Source organism: Sus scrofa, chromosome 10 (assembly GCF_054392235.1).
Source record: "Sus scrofa isolate SSC_HxYL_T2T_F1_AM1 chromosome 10, Sscrofa_HxYL_maternal_Yorkshire_Landrace_v2.0, whole genome shotgun sequence".
Classification (NCBI taxonomy): domain Eukaryota; kingdom Metazoa; phylum Chordata; class Mammalia; order Artiodactyla; family Suidae; genus Sus; species Sus scrofa.
Genome location: NC_139392.1, coordinates 11,711,663 through 11,739,067, shown reverse-complemented (window position 1 = coordinate 11,739,067; position 27,405 = coordinate 11,711,663). Strand labels below are relative to the sequence as shown.

The following is a 27,405-nucleotide window of genomic DNA, read 5'->3' as shown; positions in this document are numbered from 1 at the left end:
TTAAATCTGACTCCATCAATATCAACACACAAAGGGATTCCACTTGACTCCATCATGGCGCTCCAGAAACAAGGGGTCCAGACTAGTCTGTCTCCCCTGACCCCTTGCTGCAATATTCCCAACCCCATTGTCTCTATATCTTACCCTGTTCCATTTTCATTCACTGCACTACCCGGAATTGTACCATGTATTTATTTGATTATTGATGTATTATCCGTGTTCACCAGATTTTAAACTACAGGAGGGTGAAGGGCTTCTCATTGCATCCCCTCCATGTGGAGAGGGCTGGGGACAGATGCTTTGCTGTAAAGGTTCAAGAATACTTTTATTCTTCAAAGGATAAGTCTGAGTTTTTCAGGTGATTTGCATTAAAAAAAAAAAAAAACTCACCTAGTTTTTCATTCATAACCGTCAATGCTGTCTCTCTCTCATGTCCCATTGACAGAGATTCATCTTTTCTCCCAAGATCTAAAAGGTCCATGGACTTGTCAGAGTTTGAGAAAACCACGCATAGAAACTCTGTCAATAATGCTGAGTTCTGCCTTTGAATCCTTACTGAAAATACCCAGATCATTTTCAGAGTGAATGAATGAATTTGCCTATTTTGGAAGCTTTGGCTGAGTATTCTAAAGGGTTAAATTCTGTTTTTGTTTTTGTTTTTTTTTTAGCACTTTTACCTGGGTCCCCTGTGGTACTACTGCTGCTTCAACTTGTCAGTGTGTATTTGATGTATCATTGCATTTGCTTATTTTATGCTCCACCATAAAAATATGTATACTTCTGAGGGAGTGCCATCTAGAACATACAGAGGACTTTGACAAAGATAAAAGATCTGTTGGGTCATCTGGTGATGAAACACAACTGCTCTGTCCTGGACTGAATAACTGATGCTCAGCAGAGAAAGACATTTGTTGGATTAGGAGGGAAAGGGTTGTTACCTAGCACTGGGAGCCCCAAAGAAATGCTTTCCTAATAAAATATGTCCATGCATCTTTCACTATTGGAGACATAGGCACGTTGTGGATTAGTCATCTGAAAGTTTTATGCCCCAAATCACAGGATTTTAAGTCTGCACGAGGCCAGGGAGGCTGGCCTGTTTTCTTCCTATTTGGCAGTGTACTGCTGGGCCATCCCCCTCACCGATAATTGACTAAGCTTGGAGAATGCTAAGCCTGGGCAACATACTTAGAAACGTAAATCCCTGGAAGCAAGAATTAAATGCAAGCATATAGTTCATTCCCATGATAGAGAGATGTCTGTGTGGTTACTGTTATTGGGGATATCTGTCCAGCTACTCTGATGTGTAGTAAACATGATAAAGAGATGACAATTCTTAGATAAGCATGAGGGATATTTGTTGAGCATTTACTATGTGACACAGGCACAAAATGCATTCAAAATGCTCCAAAGCCCTTTCTTACTTCTCATAATATCTGAGATAGATACTCTCATCATCTCCATTTAAAACAGGGGGAACAGGGAGTTCCCCATTGTGGCTCAGTGGGTTAGGAACCCAACTCATGTGCGTGAGGATATGTGCTCGATCCCTGGCCTCACTCAGTGGGTTAAGGATACAGTGTTTCCACAAGCTGCAGAGTAGGTTGAGGATGCATTTTGGATCTGGCGTTGCCATGGCTGTGGCTGTGGCTGGCAGCTTGCAGCTCCGATTTGACCTTCCGTAAGCCAGGGGTGTGGCCCTAAAAAGACAAAACATACACACACACACACACACACACACACACACACACACACACACACACACACACACACAAACCCAAAACAAAAAAACCAACAACAAACCAGCAAATGGGGGAACAAAGATGCACAGAAGTTAATTTCTCTGTGGTCACCAGGACTTGAACCCAAAGGGCTTTTTTCAGAGCCCACTGAAGGACGTTTCCAGTCCTGACAGTGACTGAGCGATGTTTGTACAGCCTGCGAAGTATCTTCCCCAAGTGAGTCATTCTCATTCAGCTTCGAAGATTTGGCCGCTTCTCTATTTTCGATTCCACAAATATTGTAATTTCCACGAGAAACCTCAGAGGTCCCATTTCTGGCTCAGGAGAGGGTTAACACACACTCCACCCAAGAGTCTCCGGTACTGGGCTCCATTCATTTTCCAAAATGTAGCCTGTTCCGTTGATTAGTCTGCTCCACGTCATTAAAGCAAAGCAGACCCGCACCTGGACAGTTAGCGGGACCCCAGCCGTGTGGTGTTGCAGTGACCACACTTGCCCCTCAAGCTCTAGGTCTTGATCAATTCCTAGAACCCAAAGCTCTGGCATAGTGGTCTCTGACAAAAACAAACGAGGCTGTTTTGGTGGCTTACTTACAAGAAATCAAGGGCTCTCTTCTGATCTCTCTCTCTCTCTCTCTCTCTTTCTTAAGGGCCACACCTACAGCATAAGGAAGTTCCCAGGCTAGGGGTTGAATCAGATCTATAGCTGCCAGCCTACACCACAGCCACAGCCACAGCCACAGCCACACAGGATCCAAGCCTCATCTACGACCTACACCACAGCTCACAGCAGCACGTGATCCTTAACCCACTGAGCAGAGCCAGGGATCAAACTCACATTTTCATGGATGCCAGTCAGGTTCATTACCGCTGAGCCACGACCAGAACTCGGTGATACGTCTCTTGATATCCATGTACCAAGTTTTTTTTTTGTTTGTTTTGTTTTTTGCCACACAGTTTCCAGGAGAAAATGAGTGGGGCTTTTAAAGTAGACATATTTATTTGCCAGGCAGAGAAAAGCTGCACACATCCTAGGACGTAAGGAATGCTGGGATGGGACCTCGGCCCCGGTGCTCCCTCATGCCTCTGCCTGGTTGCATGAGAGCTTCATGCCTATGGGATCACTGGCTTCTGCTTTGAGAATCCGCATGCAGACATCTCTTGAAGAGGTAACCCAGGAAGCTGCTGTCAGTCGTCAACACTATTTCGTGATTCAGTTGATCCTGGAAGAAACAGGTCATTGGATCAGTAAGATTTCATCAGGGGAGAGAGGGGGAGAGAAAAGGGACCTCAGAGGAACCGAGCCGATGGAAAAGACCTGGTAGATTTGGCCACTGGAGACCCTGGTGGTGCTGAGGAGGGCATCGCACACTTGCTGGAAAGGAGTCTTCAGACCCTGGCTTTGGAGCCCTCCCACTGGGCTTCCACCCTCCTCAGCATAAGCCTATCTGAGTTATGACTTTTAACAAGTGCCCGTAGGAAGCCGGACCTGAAATTCTGTTAAATTCAAAGCAAAGCTGGGCCTGAAACTTTATTTAATTTAAAGTGACAGGTGGGGGTGGATGGGGGGTTTGCAGTTGGCATATGCACACTGAGGTAAATGGAATGATTGGCCAGTGGGGATCTGCTGTAGAGTACAGAGAACTCTACCCAATATTCTGTGAAAATTTATGTGGAAAAAAAATATGGAAGAGAATGAATGTGTATATATGTATTACTGAATCCCTTATGTTCATTAGGCTGAATGCAAAAAACCACAAGCCAAAGAGGGCATAGTATATCATTGCATTTTATGAAATTCTAGAAAAGGCAAAAACTGTCTTATAGTGCTGGAAACTATGTGAACATAAGACTCAACTGTGTTGTTGCATCAATCTGCATTTCTTTTGAGAAAGGGTTCTTTTTTTTTCTCTCTCTCTCTCTCTCTCTCTCTTTTTTTTTTCCATTGCATAGAGCAGGAAACTCCAACTTGAAGAGTTGAGTGATTTTTTCCTGAAGGTCTCAGCTTCCAAGTAGCCCATCCAGGACTTCACATAAGATCTTCAGCATCTGAGATTACTTCTCATGATGTTGCTCGTGGTGCTGAACTGAAAGGAAGAGAAAACACTCACTGCACGTGGGTAGATATTAAACAGGAAGAAGGCACTGCAGGCACAAGGAAGAATATATTCTGATACTTGATATGAGGGTGATTCTTTGACTTAGCACTGGCATCTGATACAGCCAAGCCAGTCCGAATTCTTTCCCTGGGTTTTCCAACTGGGAATAAGGAAAAGGGTAAAACCTTTTCTGTTGTTAAAAGCTGCAGCATGTGAAGCCTAGGACTGGCCAGGGGCTGTATTTCCCTGCAATTTGGAACAAATGTGGACTAAAAGAGAGGGACGCCAACTTACGGGGGGAAAAAAAAAATGAAAGCTTAAAAAACAAAATGAAAGAAAATCCCAGCTGTTTTGAAACTTTGGCTCCATTTTTTTCTTTTTTGGGCCACACCTGCATCATACAGAGGTGCCTAAGCTGGGGGGCGCATCAGAGCTAGTTGCCGGCCTACATCACAGCCACAGCAATGCCAGATCTGAGTCCTGTCTACGACCTACCTTGCAGCTCATGCAACGCCGGATCCTGAACCCACTGAGCAGGGCTAGGGATTGAACCTGTGTTCCTCATGGGTACTAGTTGGTTTCCTTTGCAGCTGAGCCACAACAGGAATTCCTTCATTTGTTTTTGAGGAGCTAACAGCATCTGTATCATTCCAATGAATTGGTTACTTAACCCTTCATTTGATAACCTGAGATGTTTCAGTATCAACCAGTAAATTCCCTCTAAATGAATTTGAGTTAGGTTTCTGTCACTTGCAATCAGAAGAACCTTGCCTAACACATGGTGCTTAAAAGGATTTAAGTGCAACATTAATTGCATAATGTTGCCACATCTTGTAAAAAAAAAAAAAAGTACTAATATTCATAGTAACTCTAGTTAAATATACTGCACAAGTATTGTGCCAAGAAGAATGACAGCGCTGTATTTACCTTTTCAGACAGTCTTTGTTTCCATTTGGCATATACAGAGGTTGAAATATTAACAGTGGATCTCAGGAGAGAAACCCAGCTTTGTAAGGTCTTTGGGTGATAAAATATATTATATAAATAATCTGTGTTCAAGATCAGCACATTCTATACATTTTTTTGCCTGCTGGGAGTTACTCATTTTTATGGAATACGACCTGGCCCACTGTAATAAATGTGAGCAAAACTGCCAGGGGATCCCATTTTTCTCATTTTCGTATCATATGCAGGTAGTGAATAATGTCTTGTGTATTTGAGGATCCCACTTTCAGAAGCAGAACACTTGCACATGGGAAAGACCGGAGCGGGTAAATCTCCTTTTAAGAAGAAAACAGGCCAACAGCAAAAAGAAGTCCTTCTGAACTCCTGCAAAGACATCCTCCCTTTTTTTGAGGACCATTTCCCAAGAATGCTATCAGCACCCCAACCCCCGCACCCCCAAGAGCACTCAAGGAGCAGTAGAAATTAGCACTTGGTTAAAGTTTCTCTTGGCTTGGCTTTGTTACTCTGACTCTTCTTCCTGCTTTTGGTTTCTCCTTTGTCTGCTTTTTCCTCTGTTACTGTTTCCCTTCCTTCCCATTTCCCCGGGGGCTTAATTGAGGGTAGCGCCAAGTGCCCCTTCCTCCTCCTTTGCGCCTCTGTGAATTGGAGAGGGCCTGACCTCAAGGCCGTCCCCATGCAGGGGGTGGGTTCCGTAGTTTCCACTTTGAACTTCATGCTTCAGCGTATCCGGATGCTCAGAGGAAGAATGTACGAGAAACAGGGGATAATTGAATTACAGATTTCTGTTGTGTTCGGGATGTTAGCTCTTGCACACATGTAGCAATTCTGGATTGCTTAAGAGGTCCCTGGTGTGTTTTTGGCAAATGGAGACCTTTACATGTGCCCGGCTCAGGTCCAAGGGACATGCATGGTGCTGGGTTTACTTAACTACTCATCTGCCTGCATTTTCTTCCAATTCCTTAGAAAGGCAATTGAAAAGGAGAAGAGAGAAAGAAAAGGGGTGTAGACCTCGATGACCAAAAGAATTCCTTTTAGATAAATCCCGAGACGAGCTTCAAGATTAAAAAGCTAAGACATTCCTCAATGGAATACTTGCAGGAAATAAGATCCTCATCCAGGCAGCTTTCTTTAAAAAACAAAACAAAAAGGACTGACACATGGACATGTGTGTGTGTGTTCACGTGTGTGTATGTTTGATTTCATATTGTGAGCTGAATAGTGACCTTTAATGACTTTCAGATTTGCTTAGCATGAGGGACAGATGAAAAATTATCTAGGAGAGAGGCTGCCCTCATTAGCGATATACATTGGTCTCATTTAGGAAGCATCTGTGAGGTATAAAGAATGAAAAAATAAAACTGACAGGAAAAAAATTAAAAATTCTTCTTTCTTTAGAGCATATTTTAAAGGTACAAATAGAAAATGTCATGCTTAGTATTAATTACGAACAGCCAGGGCGCGAATTTGGAGTTCCAAACTGAGAGAAGAAAGAGGGGGGAAGAGAACGCAACTTGAAGCCACACGGATCTGCATCCTGGGGGAGCCAAGCCCCTTCTTTCTCTCCAGTGGGAACCCTGTCTGCCTTCAGTCCTCTGGGGTCCCCAGAGGACAGGTGCACAGCCCCCCACCCTGGTGCTGGAAAGCATTATGTCCACCTAGGGCTCGCTGCTCCTGGTGCTCTCTAAGAGGAGTGGTCCCCTCTCTCTCCTAGTATCAAGTACAGCAGCTGGCACGTCCAACTCTAAATAAGAAAGGATCAGGAATAGTAATGGGATTTGCTGTTAAATGAGGAGGAGATGATGGGATGAACAGCCCTCCGAAGCTGAGAAAGGGGCCTTTCTTGTTCTCTCCTCTGATTTAAAGATAGTGTTGCAACCACCAGACCCATGGTCAGGGTACAGTCTTAGAAGAGGATAGAATGTTTCAAAGCTGGATAGTCCACGGAAGGTTTGAAGGAGAAGAGGAAAATGAAGGTAGGGGATGCTTGAGTGTCATCTGGTTTAAGTGGTATTTTTTCCCAAACACCTCGCTGACTGACACTGAAGAAATGCGGGTGTTTTGGGGGAAGGGCTCAAGTGTGAGACATAATTTTGATTGTGAAGCCCTTCAAGGATGGATGGTGCTAAGTGGATTGTGAACCGTCCAGATATTGGCTTTCAGCATCTGCAGATCAAGGGAAAGAAAGTGCCATTGCATTACAGAAAAAAATGGTAGAAGAGGAGAAAAGAAAGCATGAAGCCAAAAAGAAGTTCAACAAAGGAGCTGAATAAAGACCCATCAAAATCTGCCGATGTTGCGAGCCCTCTCTGCTATCATTCATATTGTGACTATGATAAAATGTTTCTTTGTTTCATATAAATTCTTTTTTTCTAATCTTTCCTAGGATACTGATGACTCCATAAGGGTGGGGCCATGCGCTGTATGCCTCTTGTATTCTGTTATGGCATTGCTCTCAACCTGATGCCAGGAGCAAAACAAGGACTCCACAAACACTCATTTATGGAGGACCAGAGATGCCTAAAGGACCAAGCTGCAAAGTAGAAAAATCTAGACACATCAGTGATGCATTTTAGAGAAACCACTGTTTCATCTTTACCCTATTTTTTCAAGGGAATTTTTCTTCAATGTAAATTTGGCTGTTACAGTTATTAAAAAGTGAGACAAAGAGGTGAAACTCATGCAACATTTTAGGGAAAATGATTCTTCAGAACCACCTTGCCCTCACACTTGCTTTGGGGGCTCTTCCTTCAGAACAAAAATCATAAGCTCAAGACACAACCAGGCACCCATAGGGTTGAGACAAAACTCTGCCAAAAGGGAGACGTCAGGCAAGGGATTCATGGGGCCTCCACTTTATTGTCACTTGATGTTTAATAAAGCCACATGGCACTGGTCTAAACTGTGCTGAGAGGAAGGGCTAGTTCAGTGTGATGTGGTTCTGCAAACACCAACTCTGACAAGTGGTAGAAAATTGTTTAATTCGCAAAAGATGACTGAAGCACCAGATCTGGGCAAATAAAGAAAGTGGACGTTGCCCCTTGACTTGATAGTTGCATGAGCCTTTCTCATCAGTCACCAGGAACTTTACGGAGCAGTCAGATTTCCTGGCGGGGGGTCAGGGGCGGGGCAGGTTTATGGGAGCCACAGAGAAAAACGGTGTTGGAGTTTTCTCTCTCTCCGTTTCTTCCCTCTACCTGTCTGTATCGTTGAACTGAGCTTGTTCTGAAGTCCACCAAGCAAAAGGCCGAGATGATCAAATGCGATATTCACATAAGATTGTGGCATTCAGCCTCACGTTGGGGAGTATACAGGGCTTCAGTGTTCCTTAAGAAATTACCTCTTGGTGTAGCAATTAGCCCCCTTCTGTGAAGGTTCAGTGTTTCCTTGGGCTTCTGCCAGTGCTAACAGCTATGGCTTAGCATTCTTTTTAATGGGCTGCGATTACTGCTGAGAGCAGGGAAACATAAAATATTCACACTTAAGCATCTTTTACACTCCTTTGAACGTTAGATTATGTTGAAAATATAACTGACTTTTCATTCTTAAACCTGATATTTGCTTAGAATTCCACAGGACCCATGAAAACGTTTCAGTAAGTGGTTTCTGTTGATTTATTAACCCCCAGGAAAGCTTCATGGAAATCCCTTGCTGCCAAATATTGAATATGTTTTATGCACCCTTACAAAAGTCTTGTTTACCAGTTTGATGGCTTTCCCACCTTTTAGAGAAGAGAGATGATTTGGAGCATGACCTAACGTGAGTCCCATTTTTCTCTTCTGTGCCATCTGTTGGGGAAAGAGAGGGCAGAAACTTCAAACCATCTGTCTGTGATGTGCAGTAAGGTTGCATTGGTCTCTTCTTAAAAACCTATTCACAGAGTTCCCATTGTGGCTCAGTGGTTAACGAATCTGACTAGGAACCATGAGGTTGCGGGTTCGATCCCTGACCTTGCTCAGTGGGTTAAAGATCCGGCATTGCCGTGAGCTGTGATGTAGGTTGCAGATGTGGCTCAGATCCCGTGTTGCTGTGGCTGTGGCGTAGGCCAGTGACTACAGCTCCAATTCAACCCCTAGCCTGGAAACCTCCATATGTCACGGGAGCGGCCCAAGAAATGGCAAAAAGACAAAAAAAAAAAAAAAAAAAAAAATTCACTATTATCTTTGCTTAAATTACTTTGCATTTTTTTGGTATTATCTGTTGATGGGATGTTCTAATGAGAAAAATGATGTGGAAATATTGGTAATAGGTACCTTACCAATATTAGCCTCTGTTCTCTCTACAGTAGATATATATATATGTGGAATGCAATATATATGTATATATGCACCACACATCCTGTATACACACTATATATGTGTAGATTTACATTCATATACTACATATATCTTGTACAGCATATATGCTATGTATACTTCATATACCATCTATATTATATACAGCATACATGCTATGTATACTTTATATACTGTACATACACAGGATATACACAGTGCATATATATACACTACATGTCATGTATAATATATGCACTGCGTATATACTCTACAGAGAATAGGGAAAAATAACTAATGTACATATGTGTATAAAATATATGTACATATCCTGTGTATACACACACACCATGTATACATAGATGCATATATATGTGTACATATATGTGTGCTCATTTTGGTGCCTGCTTTATGGAGTAATAGAGCTATAAATTGATTTTAAGAAGTTATATGAACACATTCCATGATTTCAGATGATTAAAAGGCTAAATCTGTTAAGGCTAATCTGTTTTCTTCTTTCTTATCTCTAGAGACGGCTCTCAGATAGACTTTTAATTATGCAAGTAACCTAAGCCCTCTTAACCATGGAAGCATTTTCCTCACCATTAAATAAATAGCAGTACTAACTAACCACATGATAATTTCTCATAAGTGAAATATGTTTAGCTTTCTAACATTCATTTTTTCTGTTTCAATTTGTTTCCTAATCTTTGTATTTCTCCAACAGGACTTACAGCATTAAACACGTATAGATTGATTGATACTGAGTTTTACTCGGTTCTTATTATTTTATGTGCTAATATCACCTCTGGAGTACGTTCCAATGTTTAGTTAATCTGACAGCTAAAAAGTCTTCCTTATGAATTACTGGATTATTTTCTCATTTAGCATAAATCCTTTTCTTCTTACCATTTATTACATTTGCAAGTAAGAACAAAAATCATGTTGACCTCTTCCCTTTTTAATCATAAGATTTAGATATAACTTAAATTCAAATGCATCTTTTTCTGTTGTGTGCAAGTGTAGCATCTTTTAGAATTTCCTCAATGAAATGGAATGATTTCAGCCCTCTAACACAGAGATTGGCAAACTGTGGACCACAGTTCAGGTCCACCACTGCTTGTTTTTGTAAATAAAGTTTTATTGGAAACAATCACATTCATTCATTTATATATTATCTATGGCTGCTTTTGTACTTCAAAAGCAGAGCTGAGTAATTGTGACAAATTCCATGACCCACAAAGCCAAAAATAGTTACTAAATAGCCTTTACCAAAAAAGCTTGCCAACTCCTGCAGGTAGATGGACATTTAGCACTATTAATTATGCTGCTATGGAAACAAGCATTCACATAGTATTGTTAGCTGTATAAATGTTATCACATCTAATCATGGAAAAATTTCCATATGCATTTGAGTATTCCATAGCAAACGTGTTTATATTTCATTGCCTGTTTTCAAGATAAATATCTGCAGACCTGGAATCGGCCAACCTCTCCTTGACTCCAGAGTTCTTTTGTCTTTTCTTTGGGTTACAGAAATATCACAGTTTACATGATGATTAAAAACATGGTTCTTGGGGGAGGGGGGGTGGCTCATAAGTCATGATTCAAAGCAAAGTGTGTCACCTGCTAGGTACCCAGGGAAGAATGTCTGATCTTGAGTGTGTCACTTGAACATCTTATTTCTTCATTTAGAAAATAAAAGTAATGAGGATATTCATCTCATGTGTTTAACGTGAGGATTAAGTAAAAAATGTTATAGTGGATTCAGAGATTACACCAGAGCACATGATGTATGCCCCATGGTGGTGTTTTTGGTGAAGTAAATGTGCAATAAAAGTAAATGTACAATAGCAATAATAATTTGATCATGTAGTAGATTATATTTTATATGGGACATATAGCCCTTAGTCTTGTTCCCAAATCCCTGACTCTGATCACTTCTTTGACTCATAATGAAGCTTAGCAGTTCATTCTGAACCATAACGATATGATGTGAGGCAAAGCAGAACTCCAGGTTTATTTATGTTTCTTAATTAGCCTCCCTCATTGAGCCCCTCTGTCTCCAAGCACAATTAAATTGTTATGTATTTCTCTAACACACCAAACATTTCTCAGTCCCAAAGCACCCTAGAATCTCAAACTGATGAAATGATTAAGGGCCATGAAAATCCCAGAGGTGCTGATGGTGGTATATAAACCTCAGGGCTTATCAAGAACGCTCACATTCACGTTGCCCCAGGGGCAATCCAGGGCACTGATCCTTGGCACTCTGCTCAAACACTGTCAGGCAGACTCTTATCCCTGCAGCAGTTTTTGTTGTTTTTACTTACACTGGGCATTTTTACCTCTTACACAAGCTTGCCTTCGTATCTCAACTTTTACCATTAGAAAGTCATTTATGCAAGGAGTCTCTTTCCCCTCTCTACACAATAGTCAAGTAACTCATTTATGGAGCAAAACTTTCTCCCCAGTGAAAAATAATTTCTCCTTCCTTTGAAGTCTGCCTTTGGCTCGCTACAGATCCATAGCCTGTGTCACATATTACCTTATAGTTATTTGCATAGTAATCTGAATTGCTTGTCCACCCTCTCCCCATACCTGTCAAGAGACCTGGGTGCATCATCCTCTCTATGCCCCAGAGTGCACCTGCACACAGGCACTACTCAGGACTGTCAGACCCTGAAAACTACTTGTTTGCTTTCCACAAGACCACGTCTCTTTAAAAATAGGGTTTATAAGAATTCTATTACCAATGAATAAAAGCTATGAGATGCTAATCAAATAGTCTTTTCTGCTGTGGAATGGATGTCTGTGTGCCCCCTCCCAAAATTTATTGTGGAAACCTTCATCCTTATTGTGATGGTATTTGGAGGTGGGGCTTCGGGAAGGGAATTGTTAAGTCGTGGGGCCTCGTGATGGGATTAACGTCCTTATAAAAGAGGAAGGGACAAGATCTTTCTTTTCCTACTCAGTGAGCATATAGCAAGAAGCCATCCATTTGCAAATTGGGAAGAAGACTCTTATCAGGAAGCGAATCTGCTGAGGCCTTGATGCTAGACCTCCCAGTGTCCAAAACTATGAGAAATAAATGCCTTTTGTTATAGCAGCTAGAACTGGCTAAGAGCCTCTTTAACTGAATATTTACTTTTTTAGCAGATACTGTTGGTTGACTATCTCTGTGCCCAATCCTGATCTCCTTCTCTCTTGCCTACTTCCACCTATAAAAGCTGCCCAAAATATTGCTTTGTCTTTGCGGCCTTTTTTTTTTTTTGTGCAGCTAGATGTAGCCATGTGACAGATCTGGGCAGAATGTCAAAGCAGTCTCATCTGGGACTGTTGAGAGAGCTTTTGATTTTCTAATTAAGTGGACGAATGCCCCTGGTTCATACTCTTTCCTCTTTCCGGACCTGAACATAGACCTAAGGCTTGGAGCTCACTCTTCTTTCATGTCCCCCCCCCCCTTTTTTTTTTGGCCATGCCCTCTGCATGCAGACATTCCCAGGCCAGGGATCGAACCTATGCCACAACTATAACCAAAGCCTCCGCAGTGACAACCCCCCATGCCTCTGTGTGGAGGATGGTGAATGGACAGAAAGAGCCTGGGTCCTTAATGACATTGCCAAGCTACTGAACCTGCTTCTGTAACCAGTTACCCCAGACTTCATGTTATACTGGGCAGTGAACCTCTTTTAATTTGTTTAGGACATTTAAGTGTATTCAGTGCTGTTTACAGCCAAATGTTTTCCTACCTGTGCAATAGATGATGACAAAATTGGCAAGAGTTTGGCTATTAGAATTAATTATAATTAAAATTAATGATTCCAACTGATGAGAATTAACATCTCAATTGCCCACATTAATTTGAATCACCCTATCCATTCACAGAATGCTGGTTTTTCCTCTCGCCTACTTGACATGCAAAGATTTTATCTGTTCGGAGTTCCTGTCATGGCTCAGCAGGTTGAGGATTGGATGTTGGCTCTGTGAGGATGTGGGTTTGACCCCTGGCTTCACTCAGTGGGTTAAGGATCTGGCATGGAAGTAAGTTGCTATGTAGATGCAGCTTGGACCTAGTGTTGTCGTGGCTGTGGTGTAGGCCACAGCTGCAAAGGCGGCTGTTAAAATAAAGAAAGAAAAAAGGTTTTGTCTGTTCAAATTCAGATTAAAAGAAAAACAACACCTTCATTGCCTTTTTTTTTTTCTTCTACTTAGCATGGAAGAAGGCTCATTCCTGGTTACCATAGCTCAACCAGGAGACATCAAATGGAAGAAAGGTATGATTTATATGAAAAAGAATGAAAATAAAAATCACACCCCACTTAGAGGAAGAGCCTGGGACCGAGTCAAAATAGCCCGAGATGAAAGCGTAGCAACGTTGCCCATTTTAAGCACTGCCTGGAATTCTGACTGATGGGATATTCTGGAAGAAGCCTTAAGCAAATAAGTATGCTAAGAGGAACACTGAAGTTGTTTCATGCTGCGGCTGTTTTAATCTTTGGGCATGAACTAGCAATTATTTTCATAGGGAGTGGGGGGGAAGTAACCAGGGGATTTCTGGGCCGGTAATGGGCTTCTGTGGTGTGTGCTGAGGATCGAATGTTAGACCACAAGATTACAGGACTATCCATCTCTTCTGACCAGTGCAGATTCGCATCCACATTCCAGCCCCCATGTGTCATCTTAGCTGGAGTCTTTGGAGGAGGCTTTATCTTGCAGCTCAGTCTTTGGAATAAATAGTTATCAGCCATTGTCTTAGAGGTTGAATGACTCCATGGCTTCGGGGGATGGCGGCACAGAAGATGCCGTTGGAGTCTAAGGTCTAGCTCTCTCAGGTAACTGCAAAGCCAAAACAGATTGAAAAAATAAAAAATAAAAAAAACAGAAATAAAAACAAAAACAACCCAGAGTCTCTGTGACTGAGAAGAAATGATAAAGCATCCAGGAAAGTTCAAAAATAGCGAATTCCCACGAAGCGGGGGTCTTGTCTTGTCAGTCATGCATCTTCCGATGTTCTTTGGCTAGGAACCAAAGCTGAGCTGTCCAGTCTGTCCTCTTTCGTGGGGGGCAGCTTTCTTGAAACTGAAACCACCGTGAGTAGGTTTCGTCCCAGTGCCTCGTGCCCAGAATGGTGGTAAAATTGTCCATATTGAAGAATGAAGAGGAACAAACCCCTCAAGTTCCTGGGTGAACCTCTTAATCTCTCGTTACATTCTCCTTTTATTTCAGACAGAGTCTCTCTTTTTTGCCCCTAAACCCATGTATGACTTCTGTGCCACCTAATTCCTCTTTATCTTTCCATGGCAGGTACAGGATATTAAAAATAATAATGTCATTCTGAGGTTTACTGGTTTCAAAAGGAGGTTTTTCTGCAGCTCACGCATTTGGTGGGCATTTGATTGGGAGAAGATCTTTTAGGTGAAGTCCTGTGCGTATCATAATTTCCTTGCACAGCGGTGCCAGAGTAACCTTCCTGGAATGTGATTTTTGTTGCACCATAAATGGTTTCTCCCGTCGGTGGCGTGTCATTCCCTTCTACAGTTTGGCCAGCTCTGACTTGAACTTAGCCTGCTCTCTCCTGATTCTTCTTCTTCTTCTTGAACTAGTTACTAAGGCTCAGACAAACTTGGTGTCGGGATCAGTCTTCCAGACGTCCATGTCATTCTGCCTTTGCATTCCTTTGCTTGTCCCCCAACTTTGAGATGACCTTGTCGGCTTCCTGTGTGTCCATCTGGTTTGCACGGCACGGTGTAAAGGAGAAAATGTCATCCTGCAAGAAACCTGTGATGGTCACAGGGCAGATCTGATATCTTCCTCTCCTAAACTCCCGGTGTTCCCTTTGTACCACAATTAGTTCATTCTTCACTGACTGCCTTTGATTAAGCTCTTTGAAGACCTACCTTCATTAATTCAAGGTGCAGTTCTTGAGCGCCCTCTCTGTTTCAGTGACTGTTGTAGGGAAAGGGCATACTGCAGCCAGCAAAACAGATGTGAGCCCTAGACTCATGAAACTCCAGGGTACCCCTTTTATTAGGCTGAACTCCTTGAAGATATCTATTCCACCTTTTCATTTTATATAAGTCAGTGCTTTGAACTTGGAAAGTAATTACTAATTTGTTTTAAATAAGTAAACCCGTGGTTTCCAACACTCTCAGACACAATGCCCCCTTATAGCCAATATTTCACATGTGCTTTTTTTTTCTTTTCTTTTTAGGGCTGCATCTGGAAGTTCCCAGGCTAAGGGTTGAATCAGAGCTTCAGCTGCAGGCCTACGCCACAGCCGCAGCAATACTGGATTGGGGAGTTCCCACTGTGGCGCAGCAGAAATGAATCCAACTAGGAACCATGAGGTTGCGTGTTCAATCCCTGGCCTCGCTCAGTGGGTTAAGGATCGGGCGTTGCCATAAGCTGTGATGTAGTCACAGACACAGCTTGGATCTGGTGTTGCTGTGGCTCTGGTGTAGGCCAGCAGCTGCAGCTCCGATTTGACCCCTAACCTGGGAACCTCCGTATTCTGTGGGTGCGACCCTGAAAAGACAAAAGACAAAAAATATGTGTGTGTGTGTGTGTGTGTGTGTGTGTGTATTGGATTGGAGCCACACCTGCCACCTATGCCACAGCTTGTGGCAGTGCTGGCTCCTTCACCCACTGGACAAGACCAGGGATCAAACCCGCATTCTCATGGACCCTACATTGGGTGCTTAACCCATCGAGCCACAACGGGCACTCCTGTCACATGCTTTTCACTGTGCTGAAAGAAAAGTAACAAATGATATCTATCTACACACATAATTCAAAAACACTAATATAATCTCCATGTAAATATCACAAAAAGAACAAATAAAAGAAAAGCAATTTATGACAACATGCTTTCATTATGTAACACTTGCACAGGGCTACTTAGAAGATAGTCCAATGAGTGAGTCTGGATTCTCAATGAGTAAAAAGATAAAAAAGTCTACCCTGTATGAAAAGCAGGAAAATGAAATAGCAGAGGTCTGAGTGACACTAAAATGAAAACCAGTGTTTGGATAGGTTGTAATGACTTCGATTCATTCGTGTATAAGGGAGAAAGAAATAACCTTAATTGAAGCTGGGATAACATGCCAAGGAAAACTGCAGAGCAAGAGAGTAGAGAACGGGGAAGTGTGACAGTCTGACAAATGAGTTAGATCTCACTTGTAAGAGGGGGTCAAGATAATTTATACGGAACGACCTAAGGCAGAGTCGTGACAGAGTAGCACAGAAAACATATCTTCTAGCTTAAATTCCTGCCACGTGTTGGGGAATACTTTCAGTTTCTGCTATTTATTAAGACTTTGAAGGCCAAATATTTTGGCAGGTGGTAGGGAGAAGAGGAGGGATTAAGAAAAGAAAAGGGTAATACACACAGGAGGCTGTAGAAGACTGTTTTATGATCTGTTTCTTGGGGAAGTATAAGAGGAAAATCAGAATTAATAGGCAACTCACCTCTGCTTCCAGTCACGGTTGAGGAGCTAGTCCTGGAATAGCCTTCCGGCTGTCAACAGCGCATATCTGAACAAATGTGTTCTGATGTTGGATGAGAGCCAGTGCGATTCCCGAGAGATGGGAAAAAAGTAAGGCGTGTCATCTGATTGCTTTAGGTTTTGGTCTCAAGCCGGGTTCTGGACTACGGTACAGTCAAGCTGGGTTCTGAACCACAGCACGGGGAGGCACAGCCTCCAAGGAGCCCAGCCATCTTGCTGAACCTGGGCCTGAGATCAGAGCTCAACGAGGCTGAGAGAGGTAGAATGTGCAGGGCAGAGATCCAGACAGAAAGGAGAAGTCCAGAGAAAGTGCCAGAAATTTTGCACACAGGTCCCCTTGAATCTTGGACTAAATTCCATGAGGCTGGATAAAAGCATCTACTGGGAAAAGAGAAGTCCCCAGGAGCTATAGGGTGAGCAACTACTAGTGCATATGCAAGCTTGATGACAGTTTGAATTTGGTCTAATCAGAGTGGAAGGACCTCATTAAACATGTGCAGTATTTAGGAGAGGTCCTGGAAAAGCCACACCCTAGAGTAGGGCCAAACCAGTTACTTAAGGTTTGACCCAGTAAAACTGAATCTCAAGACTTCAAAGACCTAAGCTAATCCACGTGTAATTTAACTACTGCAGGAGCAAAAATTCCACACTCTTGAAAGGAAGACAGCAAAACAAAGAACATTGACATTATAACATTCACATCATTCCAAATAAAATCAAAGTGTACTCAACGTGAAAAAGCAGATTCCCAGTTTCCCTCTTGATCATCTGAAAGGTCTAATAAATGTGTAATTTGGGGTCCCAGGAAAAGAGACTGGGAGAATAGAAGAATGCCTGAAGAACATTCAATAATGTTTTAAAAAAAATCCCAACTTGATGAAAGTTATTAATATACAGGTTCAAGACATCAAATGAACTCCAAATGGTAGAAACACAAAGAAAACTGCAAAGGGGCACCTTATAATACAATTCCTGGAAACCCATGGGAAAGAGAAAAATCTCAAAGGCAGCCAGAGGGAAAAAAGACATTTTTCTGTACCAGGAAACAGAGATAAAAATTACCACTGACTTTATGAGAAACAATGCAAACCAGAGGACAGGAATGATATTTTGAAAATACTGAACAAAGCAAAACAAAATTCTTGTCAGTGAAGAAGATGCAAACAGTTACATTTAGAATGGATAAGCAATGAGTTCCTACTCTGCAGTACAGGGACCCATACTAATCTCTGGGGGTAGATCATGATGAAAGAAAGCACGAGAAAGTGAATGTATATATATGTATGGCTGGGTCACCAAGCGGTAGAGCAGAAATTGGCACCACACTGTAAATCAACTATACGCTAATAAAAATAAAATTTTAAAAAAGAATCCTAGAGCAGCAAACACATCCTTCAAAAAAAAAAAATGAAATAGATATTTTCACCCAAACAAAAGCTGAGAGATTTTGTTCTCTAACTTTTATTAGAAATGTTAAAGGATGTTCTTATGTCTAAAGGAGAAATGTACCATGATCAGATCTACATGAAGGAGTTAAGGGCTTTCGAAATAGCAAGTATCAGGCAAATATGAAAGATATTTTCTAATTTTTCCAACTTCTCCAAATACGAGTGACTGTTTAAAGCAACGTAAGTAACAATGTAATGTGGAGTTTATAATATGCACAGAAGTGAAAAATAAATTACAAAGGATTGGAGGGGAAAATGGGAAAATACGACTCTAAACTTCTTATGTAACTCATAAAGTGAGTATGACATTATTTGAAAGTAGACTGTGATGAGATGCACATTTCATGTAAAACATAATTTTCTAACAAAACAACTGGCTCAATAAAATACTGCATTTCTCAGAAAAAAGGAAACCCAAACAAAATAAATATGCATTTTTTCACAATGTTGTTTTATTACTGAGTTACTATATATACATGAGTAATAGCATGAAACATTTCTAAAATAAGCTTTAACACATAGTACAATTAAAGTTTTTCATGGAACACTGCACTAACTTAGTAATATTTAGTTCTAATTTGTTAAAACAGTATCAAGTTTACTGGATGTTTTTAAGTGTATTTACAGTGACCATTGCAATAGTATGATAACTGTACATTGTAGTAATGGTGAGATAGTGCTGGAACTCTTTCCAAGTAAGCAGGCAGTTGGAAATGCCCTAGTAAGTAATTTAGCTTATTTCCAAAGAGGCAGGTTTAGAATTCATAACTTTGTAATTAGGCTGATTAAATTCTTTGGCCTCTGTCCTTCCTTCCTTTCTCAGGTAAATGCAAATGTTGACTGACCTGTCCCATTCCAAGAAATAAAATCCCACTCAATCACTAATGAAAAGTCACTCAGCTCTTTATATCTCATCCTTTGGGCTTAGTCATTTAAGCGGAATATATGCCTAAATCAGTATTATTACATTTAACCCAAGCCAACAACTGGAAAGAACAAGGAAAATGCTTGGTGACAAAGGTGATTTTAAAAGAAAAAAATTTTTATTGATAATTCCTATTAAAATTCCTTTTACTTTAAGTTGCATCTCAAGGATGTCTCATTTAACTTCATCAAGAACTCTGAAAAATAAACACATCATTTGGCAACCTTTTAATTTTGGTGTTGAATTTGTCACTAATTTGTCATTAGTTGAATGAAATAACTCTACAACCCTATCATATAGTGAACAAAATATTTGTAAGCAGCTTCGTTTGAGAGCCATCACAAATGCAGGAAAAAAATTATTAGTACGTCAGATAAATTTTTAATAACTTTGCCTTGACACAGGTTTCTAAATAATTTGTCTAAATAATTTTTTTTGCTTGTTTGTTTTGTTGTTGCTTCTTAGGGCCAGACCCTCAGCATATGGAAGTTCTCAGAGGTAGGGGTAGAATTGGAGCTATAGCTGCCAGCCTATGCCACAGCTCACAGTAATGCCAGATCCTTAACCCACTGAGCATGGCCAAGGATCGAACCCACATCCTCATGGATTCTAGTGGGGTTTGTTAACTGCTGAGCCAGGAAGGAACGCCAAAGGATTAGTTTTAATTTTATCAACTTAAGGTTGATCAAAACATCTATTCATTTGTGAAACATTTCACCAAGATCCTTGTCTACTGGTTCTCTATGAAAAATAGAATCAAGTGCTAACACATCATGCTACTTAAAACTGTTTATAAAACCTTGTTGGTGATAAATCATAGCTGGTCCATCTATGGTACCAAAAATGATGTTGAAAATGAGGGTTTTTTTCTGTTTAATATTTTAAAAATTATTTCAACTATTGACATCTTTTTTTTTGTCCTCTATCAGTAATTTTGAAAATAATAGTTTCTCACAACTTTTCTTTCCTTGCAAATCTGTGAACAATAAATCTTTATTTTCTTACAGGATACGTTCATGTACTTGTCCAAAATTTGCTTGTTGCAAGTTCATTACAAGGCTAATTTTTCAATACTATTGGCCATCTCATCATGACTTCTTGAAATAGTAACATTGCTTAATAAAAAAGTAAAACATCACCATTCTAGTAAATTCTTATACCGCTAGTAAGATTAGCTTTTCTCTAGTAGTGTATAGGTTAACACATTTTATAATCACTTGTACTATTTTCTAAGATTTGTTCTTTTTTGATTAAAAGACTATTTATGAACATCCCAGAGACAAGATAACCTGGAGATGCGGCATATCTTTAACAATTTTATTAAGATGTTCTGTTGTAAAATGTGTCTTTGATCTTAAATGCTTTTGTTGCTTCATTCAAAAAAAAAGCACATAAGACTTGAAGTACAATGATGACTTTTATGGGTAAAACTATAAAACTCAATTTAAAATAGTTAGCTGGATATTGTTGTCGCTTTCCTTTATACTTCATATTTTGAAATAAGATCTAAATAAATATATATTCTACATATATTCAATCAATAGAACAACTAGTGATACAGACTAATACAAGAGTTTTGTGTTAGAAGCACAAATCCTATGACCTGCGTTTCTTTTCATTGTGCTATTTTCCAAAATGTTGAGAAAAATCTTTGTAAAGTAACAAAATACAGTCATCTCTTAGTTTACACAGTAGTTGCATTTTTGGAAAAGGTAATGCGTATAGAAACTGTTAAATAAATTCTTTAATTTATATGTCTAAAGAATTCAGGTCAAATTCAGGTATTATACCAGTTAAAAACAAATTTTTTTTAACCTGCAGAATGTGGAACAATTATTTGTCATTTAGCACCACCTAGAACTAAACCAGTTAGTTGCAAGACATCGGACACCTCTGGTCCCTTCTTACCCAATGCTAAAAACTTCTCAAACCTTGTCTCAACCAAAACACCACGGCAAATTTCAGCAATGTCCTCTAACGTTCCTTAGAAACTTCTTTGAAGGACCCTGAAGAAGAGGAGTTGTGAACTGACTATGGGCAAGCCTTTAAGGTTATAGGTGCAGGCTGCGTATTTCAGATGCTGCCCATAAACACCTGGTGGAGGAAGCAGAGATCTGAAATCCAGTCTGCGCTCCATCCTGCCTGGAGGAAGAGGCAGGCACCTTTTTCTTTCCGAAAAGTGCAGCTTTCCCTTGCCAGGCAATGATCCTGAGAGCTCACTTTTCCTTATTTGTACAAAGGCACCAGAAAAGCAAATAATATACCAAACGGTCAAGCAGGAGACTCCCACATCTCATTCAATATTTCAAAGAAGCAAGCAAACAAAAGGGAAAAGAAGAAAGAAAAAGCAATTCTCGAGATGGAAAAAATGATAACGCCTAACATATTTTATTTCCACATTATCATAATTGCAGATAACTGTGTATTATAGCTTCTGACGGGTCATTTCAGAGGCATGGAGTTCTGCGAATGAAGTCACATTTCACCGTCTTTAGCATGGACTCAGAGCTCTGACCTTTACTCATTTGTACTATTATCATATCTGGTTTTCTAGCAAAAAATCAACACATCATTTACTGACCGTTGATAGTTTCTTTGTCCTAAACTGGGATTAAGCATGAAGATGAACCTTTTCAAATATGTAAATAGATTGTGTTTTGTAATCATTCTCTATTAAGGGCACCACATATGTTCTATTTCTGTTTTTGACTCTGATATTCGTGCTGATTACACTCTCTATGAAATCCTAATTTGCAGCAAGGGTGGAGAACCTCTGAGCTGGAGGGATGGGACTGAGTAAAACAGTGAGCCTGGAGTGGAGAATCACATGCATCTGGTGTCTCCTCCAAATGTCAAGCACGGTGGTTGCAGAAAACTGGAACGAGTGTGGCTCCACCTGGGTTAGTGAGGCACTGCCACACGACGAGGGAGAGCATCACGGTGACAAAGTGTATTTTCGACCATTGTTTTCTGAGTTATCACTGCCACTGAAAAATAATAGCAGCGAGCCACAAGGAAAGTTTTATTTGGCTGATGTGCCCACCCAAACCCAACTCTGGACACTACTAGACATTGTTGGTAACTTGGCCACAAAATATCTCGGGTCCATGACCTTGAATACATAGCAATGCCCCTCTGTGGTGCCTGGGTCCAGGCAGGACACAGATTTGGCAGAGCCTCTACCGGGCTCCTCCTTCTACCTGGCTAATTTCCTCTGGTCCAGCCTCTCTCCCAGTTCTCCTCCCACCAATGAACCGTAGGTACCACTTTCTCTGAAGAACCTGCTTACTGCCTCTGCTCCAGACCCCTGCAGTCACTTTGTCTCTTAGCCAGAAAACACGGTGGTGGGGAAATGGGTAATTGTTCCAAGTTGCAATTCAGGACGGTAAAGGGGTAACTCTTTCTTGAATGGGTTCCTTGCCTTTTGAAGCCCCGAGTCAGAACCTCGAGGACTATTATGTGTTGCTAGGCAGAGAGAAGCCTCAAGCACCAACAAGTACGGAAGTGTGTAGATTCTAACCTCAGAGAGACTTGAATTTGAATCTTAACTCTTTCCCTACCTGCAGGAACCGGCCTTCCTAAGTCGCAACTTCCCCAGGACCTGAAGCCAAGGCCTCAGACAGCCTTCAAACAGGTGAGAACCACATCAGACTCCCAGGTACACAGACCTCAAGCAGGAGAAGAAGCGTGCTGGGACTTTATGAAGTTGTCGGGAACTGATGCCATAACTCAAATTCAGGCTTTTCTTATTTAAGCTTTTCAAGTGGAATTGACATCCTTGTAGTTGTGGTTCCTTATTGGATTTAAATTTAATAGTGCTTTGGGGGGCGGGGGGCATGGCATGGAACCCGATATACTCTACTGCCGTGAAAGCAGGTCTGTGGTCTGTATTTCTTGGTCCGAGGGTGCGCGGCAGAAAAGCCCTGATCAGCGCATCCATGTTTAGGACAATAAATGCATTGTGATGATTCTGCTTCTTAGACGAAGGCAGATTATTTTGCTAATTGTCTGGCCCCAAGGATCACCTGATGCTAATCATCTGACACAGGACCCCTGGCAGCTCTCAGCCTTGCCGTAGGGTGATGGAACCAGGGTTGGAGCCCGGCTTTCTCCTTCCCCCGGCCCCACACTGGTGTGTGGTTTGGGGTTGCTTTTATGAGAGAGATTTTCTTTCAGGAAAATATGGTGAACTGAAAAGTCCATTGTATCTCCCATAACCCAGGGAGAGGGGTTTCAAATCTCCTTAGCCTGGGAGGTGAGGGTGGGTTGAAGGCTAACAAAGGAAGCCATTTTAAGCTTGATGAGCTGAGAGAAGCAAGACTATTTGAAGCTCTGGAAAAATCCCAGAAGGTGACTTTCCCCTTTTAATATCCATGTGTGACTAGACTCTAAGAGCCAGTTTGATCTGTGTGTTCCCAGTGGGTACAGGTCTTAAAGGCTGCTACTGTTAGCAGCTAAGTGCCTTTTGCTCACCTTCTTGATTCCCAGCCAGCAAGCAATGTGGCTTTACATGTGGGACAGGTTTATGGACGGTGCTAGAATAATCTCTACAATCACCTAATTAAACATAATGTCAGCTTAGAGTGCAAACACATTCTGAAAAATCTAACACTAATTCTGAAATGGGACAAGAATTTTTTTTTTTTTTGCTTTTCATAACAACATATTCCAAAGCTTTACGTTTGTCATGACAAATTCTCCTCTGATATTTTCCTAAGGTTCTAGAGTAATTTCCAAAGCATTCAAAGAAATCTGGGGCTTCCCACCTCTTGCCACCAGCTCCCTGCTTCTTCCTCTGCCCTGGAATAATATCTTGCCATCCTAACTCTTGGGGAAGATCTCTCTCTGAACCACGGCTGGGAACCTGGGGTGTATTGATTATTTTTGCACAGGGGCATTAAAATGCCAGACTTTAATTTTTGTCTCCTGGTGAAGATACCTCAACATTGAAGAGGCAGGCTTCAGCCCCTTTTAAAGATTTTTGAGAGTGCAAATTGTGGAAACGCAAGAGCTATATTTCTTTAAATAAACCTCCTCCTGGTTCTTCTGAAGATGGTTGTGGTTCTCTAAGAAGCAGTAACTTCTGCCTCGAGGGAATGGTGCACCAAAACCCTCCCCACCCTCACTCTCCAGCAAGTATCCAGTCGGGTGGGTGGGTGGGGCTGCCGTGGCAATGGCACAGATTAGGTAATACCCCCCATTAGACTGCAGATGTGTGAACTAGTTTAAAACTTTTATTAGGGCTTTTATTAGCCTCCGAGGCAGTCCCAGCCTCTTTACAGTTGCCAACGTAGCCAGTCGCTCACAAGTTATAACAAATTAGGAATACCTAATGCTTAAGCTATTCTTACGCTTTGGGGGCAAAAAAAATCCCAAACAAATCATAGCCTTCCTTGCGAATCCACTCTCCCTCTTAGAAATTGCACTTACAGGCAGAATGGCACTTGAGCCAGAATTTCCTTATGGTTTTGTGGTTCAATTCTCTTAAGCACATAAAACCCAAGACCCTTTATCATTTTCTGCCTGCCCAAAGTCTGCGTCTCTTAAGTCTTTGATAGTTTTCCAAAGTCCTTTTTTTTCCCCTTTTTATTGCTTATATTACTTAAGTGACCCTAATACTTCTGTGAGTGCTGGATTGGCATTTCTGAAAGCTGACATTGCCTTCTGTTCCCCAGAATAGGTATGGTGAAGCAGAAGCTCCCCAGCTTCCTTCTGCTTGGCGGGGGTGGAGTGGGGGCGGGGAGCCCCCTTACCTAGGGAGCTATGGCAGCCTGGTCCTTGGCTGCAAAGTTTTTATTACAAGCCAGTGAAACAAGCGTACCAGGCTGTCTAGCTCCTTCATCTGAGAAAGCTATTACTCTCCTCGCGTTTAGACTGACTGACAGAGGCGGGAAGAAGCACAGAACAGCTTCCCTTCCTCGTGTTAATGGTGTGCGTCCAAATGAGTGTGTCCATTCGTTAGTCTGCAGACTTTTCCCTTGAAGTTTCAGTCCAGACACCAAGGTGAGATTGCTGTGCACTAACAGCTGCACTGCCCGTAGCCTCTGAGCAGATGAAGAGATAGGACATGAAAATGAAAATAATTTGTGGAATTCCTGTAACATTTTATTTAAACTTCCTACAGATGTCTTTTTTTTACCCTTATAATTTTTTAAAAATTGTATTGAAGTATAGTTGATTTACAGCATTGGGTTAATTTCTGCTACACAGCACAGTGACTCAGTTATACATACATATATATGTGTGTATGTGTATATATATATATCCTTTTTCATATTATTTTCCATTGTGGTTTATCACAGGATAGTGTAGCTCCCTGTGCTATACAGTAGGACCTTGTTGATAGCCATCCTGTATACAATAGTTTGCATCTGCTAATCCCAGACTCCCCACCCCACTCCCCCTTGGCAACCTCAAGTCTGTTCTTTATATCTGTAAGTCTGTTTTTGTTTTGTTATATTGATTTGTGTCATGTTTTATATGGTATTTGTCTTTCTCTTTCTGACTTACTTCACTTCGTACGATAATCTCTAGGTCCGGAATCCATGTTGCTACAAGTGGCATTATTTAGTTCTTTTTAATGGCTGAGTCATGTGTGTGTGTGTGTGTGTGTGTGTGTGTGTATGCCATATCTTCTTTATCCACTCATCTGTTGATGGACATCTAGATTTTTTTCATGTCCTGGCTATTGTAAATAGTGCTGCTATGAATATAGGGGTGCCTGGATCATTTTGAATTGCAGTTTTGTCTGGGTGGATGCCCAGGAGTGGGATGTGGGATTGCTGAATCACATGGCAACTCCATTTTCAGTTTTTTGAGGAACCCCCAAAGTGTTTTCCATAGTGTCTGCCCCAATTTACATTCCCACTAACAGTGTAGGGGGGGTTCCCTTTTCTCCACACCCTCTCCAGCCTTGTTATTTGTGGACTTAGTAATGATGGCCATTCTGACAGGTGTGAGATGGTACCTCATTGTAGTTTTGACTTGCGTTTCTCTAATAATTACTGATGATGAGCCTCTTTTTTTGTGCCAATTGGCAATGTGAATGTCTTTGGAGGAATGCTATTTAGGTCTTTTGACCATTTTTCAACAAGGTTTTGTTGTTGTTGTTGTTGTTGTCATTATTGAATTGTATGAGCTGTTTGTACATTTTGGAAAGTAAGCCCTTGTCTGTCACATCATTGGCAAATATTTTCTCCCAGTCTGCAGGTTGTCTTTTGATTTTGTTTATGGTTTCCTTTGCTGTGCAAAAACTTATAAGTTTGATTAGGTCCCATGTGTTTACAGATTACAGATCTCTTAATGTGATGTGCAAGGCATCTGTGTAAAGATCACCTGCATTGTTCATAAACAATAATCAAAGCTATTAACTCAATTTCGTATACTTAATAATTTTGCCTGTTTTTTCAGTCAGTTTCTGTTTGACTTCCTGCCATCATGGTTACTTCCTGTGGTAACAGTTACACATCAGGGAATAGCTTAAATATTCTCTGAAAAATTATGCAGACATTGAACCATTTGCATCTCAACCCCTTTATGTCATAGGTAAAATTGAGACCCAGAAGACAAAAAATTTTACTGGCAGTTCTGTTTCTCAGTTCTGTTTCCTCAACGTTCGGCCTCTGGTAAAACCTGTAGCCCCTCTCGAACTCTGGGGCCTCCACTGTGAAAAGGAGGCAATTTTAACCATGGTAAAACTGTTTTGCTGGTTAAGTAAACAGCAGGTGAAGGGTCTGGAACAGAGGAGAGGCTCACCACACCTGTATCTGCCTTCTCCTTTCCTAAGGTCTCACGGGGTGGTTATTGGGGTGTCTGGAACCAGAACCCAGGATTCCTGCCTTGCAACCCAGGGCTCTTCCCATGACACCATTCTGTTTTCCTAATGAGACCTATTAGGAAACTACCTGGTCGTATAGGGGCTGCTTCTCCCTAGGCCATTTGCCGGGAAGATGGTGTGAATGAAAAGCTGAGATATATCACAAGCCCTGACCACCATGGTGGCCGAGACAGAGACGGGCCATTCTTTGCAACAGGGAGGAGCTGTTGGTACCTTCAGGATCCACAGCTGGAGGTCCCTTTGAGTTTCCAGAACTACACTACGCAAGGCGACAATGTGTCGGCTGTGATTAAGCAGTAAACATCCCTTTCTAGCAGGCTTCCTGTCTAGGGCTTGCCTTTCCTAATAGATTTTGGGTGGTCTTGACATTTGAATGCATTCATTATGCTCATGGAAATTGATGGTGACTTCAGTAAACTTTGAATTCTCCTGGGGAGTTTCCTGAAACCATTTCTTCAGAGGAATGGTCTGGTCTTCCGGAGGACCAATGCTTTTTGGTCTCAAATGTTTACAAGTTTCTATTAACTCAAATAAGTGCCTTCCCAGCTTAGTTTCTCCAGTCCTTTTTGACACCTGACCTGACAGTCCTTCAGCACATGGTACCTTTGGTTTA

General features: G+C 41.4%; 1 protein-coding gene and 1 long non-coding RNA gene across 5 annotated transcripts in view; one reads left to right on the top strand and one right to left on the bottom strand.

The window, feature by feature from the left end:
* The window catches only part of LOC110255627 (uncharacterized), a 315,724-nt gene that overhangs the window by 236,301 nt on the left and 52,018 nt on the right, over window positions 1-27,405 (top strand). For 2 of the 3 annotated variants that reach the window (XM_084979144.1, XM_084979143.1), the window contains one exon: window positions 22,522-22,589. In XM_084979144.1, the coding sequence (XP_084835270.1) occupies window positions 22,522-22,589 (68 nt within the window). Of the gene's footprint in view, window positions 1-2,695; window positions 4,687-22,521; window positions 22,590-27,405 lie in introns of those variants that run through there. The other variant, XR_014817324.1, reaches the window with a different exon arrangement.
* LOC106507893 (uncharacterized) lies at window positions 311-16,583 on the bottom strand. 2 transcript variants are annotated; one of them, XR_001304255.3, is made up of 3 exons: window positions 16,545-16,583; window positions 3,597-3,825; window positions 311-2,961 (listed from the first exon to the last, which is right to left on the bottom strand). It is a non-coding gene; the product is annotated as an uncharacterized LOC106507893 (long non-coding RNA). The 2 variants fall into 2 exon arrangements; XR_014817325.1 differs by having other exon boundaries at window positions 3,597-3,820.